Source organism: Chrysochloris asiatica, unplaced genomic scaffold (assembly GCF_000296735.1).
Source record: "Chrysochloris asiatica unplaced genomic scaffold, ChrAsi1.0 scaffold00098, whole genome shotgun sequence".
Lineage (NCBI taxonomy): Eukaryota > Metazoa > Chordata > Mammalia > Afrosoricida > Chrysochloridae > Chrysochloris > Chrysochloris asiatica.
In genome coordinates this window covers 1109932-1113388 of record NW_006408616.1, presented here as the reverse complement: position 1 = coordinate 1113388, position 3457 = coordinate 1109932, and the positions used below count along the sequence as shown (strand labels likewise).

Below are 3457 nucleotides of genomic sequence, written 5' to 3'. Positions count from 1 at the left end.
AAAATGGTTGCATGTTGACCAATTCTTTTTGGTACAGGGACTCCATGTATTCTACCTTCTTTTAATGCTTTCAGAATTGTTCAGTAATTTGCCCATAGAATTCTTCAATATTGCAACTCAAGGCTTGAATTTTTTCTTTAGTTTTTTCAGCTTTCATGCTGCATGTTAAAACAAAGAAACCTTTATTGAACAAAAATATAAAAATGTGAAGATATTTTTTCTCCACATAGTCTCCATGTATGGCTATATATTTCTGAAGGTAGAGTTTCCATCTCTCTAACCCTTCCATAAAGAATTCTGTGCTCTTAGATTTATACCACACCAAAGCAGAAGTTTTGGAATCCTCAAGGGATTAAAAAATCATGTTCCTTTTCAAAATTTTTTGAATCTGGGGAACAAAGAAGTCTGAAGGGGTAAGATTAGGGCTATAGCGTGATGGCATGAAGTTTCTTAATTAAATTCTCCTATGACAGCCCTTGCTACCCTAAAGAATGAGCAGGAATATCAGGATGGGGAAAAAATTCTCGGTACAACATTCCTCGCCTTTTCTCTTACCAATGCAATTTTCACTTTTCTTAAAAACTGAACTGTAATGAAAGAACATTTGTTGTTTCACAAAATCAATTAAGATTACCCCTTGGGAATCCCAAAGTCACCACAATCTGGGCTGGCTTCTTTGCCTTTCTGCCGGTATATGCTGGGTTTAATATACCATCAGAAGCCACTGTTTTGAATGGTCTTTGCGCTCTGGATCATATTGAGATGTCCAAGACTCATCCCCAGTTACAATTCATTCCAAAAAAATCATCTTCATTAACTTTCATCTTGCTTAAAAGAATGTTGGAAATATCAACTCTTTTATAGCTAGCAGATCTTCACAGAATGCTTTTGGCACCCATTAAAATAAAAGCTTGCTGAGGTCAAGGTGTTCACTTATATTGAAAATGTCAAGCCATGTGAGATCCCAACTTTAATAGTGATGGCATCACTGGTAATTCTACTGTCTTATTCCACCGGTTTCTGGACGTTAGCTAGTTTATTAATTTGTCAAAGTTGTTAGGTCTTCACACTCTTGGCTCATTTTTCAAACCCACCAGCTGCTCCTTGGAAACCTTATGCAGGGTCGCTATGGGTCGGAACCACAACTCAACGGCACTTAACAACAACCTTCCTTTCTTAAAAGGTTTCAATCATTTATAAACTGTTGTTTTATGTGGGGCAGAATTTCTGTAAACTTGTGACAAAAGCTTCAATGATTTGGGAAGATGTCCACTGTGTATTGTTTAAAAAATTGATGTTAGCCCTGGCCTCAAACTCATTTTCTAACATGGCACAAAGGGTATCCTGTTTTTTGAAGTCAAGCTAATGAGACTTAAACAAGTTCATTCTCTATTACTGAGAGAACTTGTATGCAGCCCTCCACGGATTACAGAGACATGTTTATAAACAAATTTTGTTTAGAATAAACCCGTGCATGTATGAACTGGAACCCAAGTGACAATAATTTTTGACTTACCTTTGTATCTCCCTCAATTGTCAAAGAATGTGCCTTTATAAAGAATGAAGCAAAGAATTAATTTGGTCTCATTATCTTCTGGACTGTGAACCGCAAGGTCTGCAGTTCAAACTCACCAGCTACTCCTTGGAAACCCTACACAGGGTCACTTTGAGTCAAAACTGACTTGAAGGCATTTAACAATAATAATCTTCCTCAATGATAGGGAGATTTAGAAATTATTATGAATATAGCTAAAATTCACATTCTATTTTACTGTTCCCCTTTTTTCTCCCCATTCCTAAAGAATATTTCTACATGAAAAGAAGAAAAACTCTTTCTCAGTAAAATAAGCTAAAATAGAGACTGATAACACATTACCTCCTTTCTGAATTTCACTCCATCGAAACTGATGGCGCCTCACAACAGAGAAAACAGAGTCATATCCTTCTTCTCGAATCATGTCTGCAACTTTTTGAAGATCAGTAGGATGTAAACATGGAGAAGTAGCTTGAATATTTCCTACAATGTCAACCTCTTAAAAAGATGAAGAAATGAAAATATCAAAATAAAGTTTATGAAATAAAGTGATAATTTGCTTTATGTAAACAGAGTTATCTTATCCTAAACACTAATGGTCACCTTATTAAATGCTAGAAACTTATGAGCACTGTCTCTCTGTCTCTCTCTCTATATATACAAATGTTGTTGTGAAGTGCTGTCAAGCCGGTTCTGACCCATAGCGACCCTGTAGACGGTTTCTGAGGAGCAGCTGGTGAGCTTGAACCACCAACCTTGCAATTCAAATGGCTTTGCAGTCTGGCGCATTAACCCACAGTGCTACACCAGGACTCCATACACATATACACACATATATTTACTAATGCCTATCACTTTGCCTGGAGCTATTGCTCTTAGAAGTAGCTTGTCTAGTTTCACATGATTATATTTATGAGAACAGGCTCACTGAAACACTTGAAACTTGTTCTTTCAGAAAACAATTGAAGAAGATTAATAAACATGTCCTGTTTCAGAGATGCCAGGGGTCTTATAACCATGGCTTATGATCTTGTGATTGTCTCAGTAAGGTCCCTATTTATGCTTTGATAATGTTTGAGCACATAATCCTCTCTATAAGTTTATATGTCTGACAGAACTGTCAACAATTAAAAAATTTAATGTCCATATAAGTACCCTGAGAAAATTCATCAGAGTATGATTACTCTGTAGTGATATGTTGTCCATCTTTAAATTACTCAGTAGTGATATGTTGTCCAACTTTAAATTTGTTTATTACACCTACATAGCATTCTGGTAATTGTGATCTGGGTTGCTGAATTTGGAAAAGTTCTTATCACACAACTCATACTAAGATCTTAAATCCAATTGTTAAAATAAGTATTTAGAAATGAGAAATAAGTAGAAATTACATAATATTTAAAATTAACTACTAATAAAAGTCATACCATTGTGATAATTAAGAAATTCTATGATGGCATCTAGAGAGGTAGAGCTGTCTTTCGAAACTTCAGAACTTCTTCGATGAACTTGTGCACCAAATTGTTTGGCCACATTCTCAATTTCTTCATGGTCTGTTGAAACCCATACACTGTTCAAATATTATAAAATAATAAAAAATAAACAAGCAGTCAAATCATCAAAAATAATTAAAAGTAAAGGGGCTTTGCAACCCAAGAATATAGCTAACATAATATTAAAATAGACTTGTACCATAAAAATGCTATACATAAAAATACAAAACTTCAGAAAAGTTCATTATAAATCATTTTTATATACATGTATTTTTAAATTCAGGAATCAAAAATGTATTATTTATATGTACGCTATTGTTAAGTGCTATCAAGTAGATTCCGACTCATAACTACCCTGAATAATACCCAGAGTGGCTGGGTATTATATATATATATATTAATACAGGATACATGAATACACAAAAACTAT

At 34.5% G+C, this 3457-nt stretch overlaps 1 protein-coding gene across 1 annotated transcript in view; it reads right to left on the bottom strand.

Moving 5' to 3' along the window:
• The window catches only part of CMAS (cytidine monophosphate N-acetylneuraminic acid synthetase), a 27820-nt gene that overhangs the window by 12234 nt on the left and 12129 nt on the right, over positions 1–3457 (bottom strand). Inside the window, exons 2-3 of the mRNA XM_006866938.1 lie at positions 2962–3104; positions 1877–2032 (exon numbers count right to left, since the gene is read on the bottom strand). Coding sequence (XP_006867000.1) covers positions 1877–2032; positions 2962–3104 — 299 coding nt within the window. The remainder of the gene's footprint in view (positions 1–1876; positions 2033–2961; positions 3105–3457) is intronic.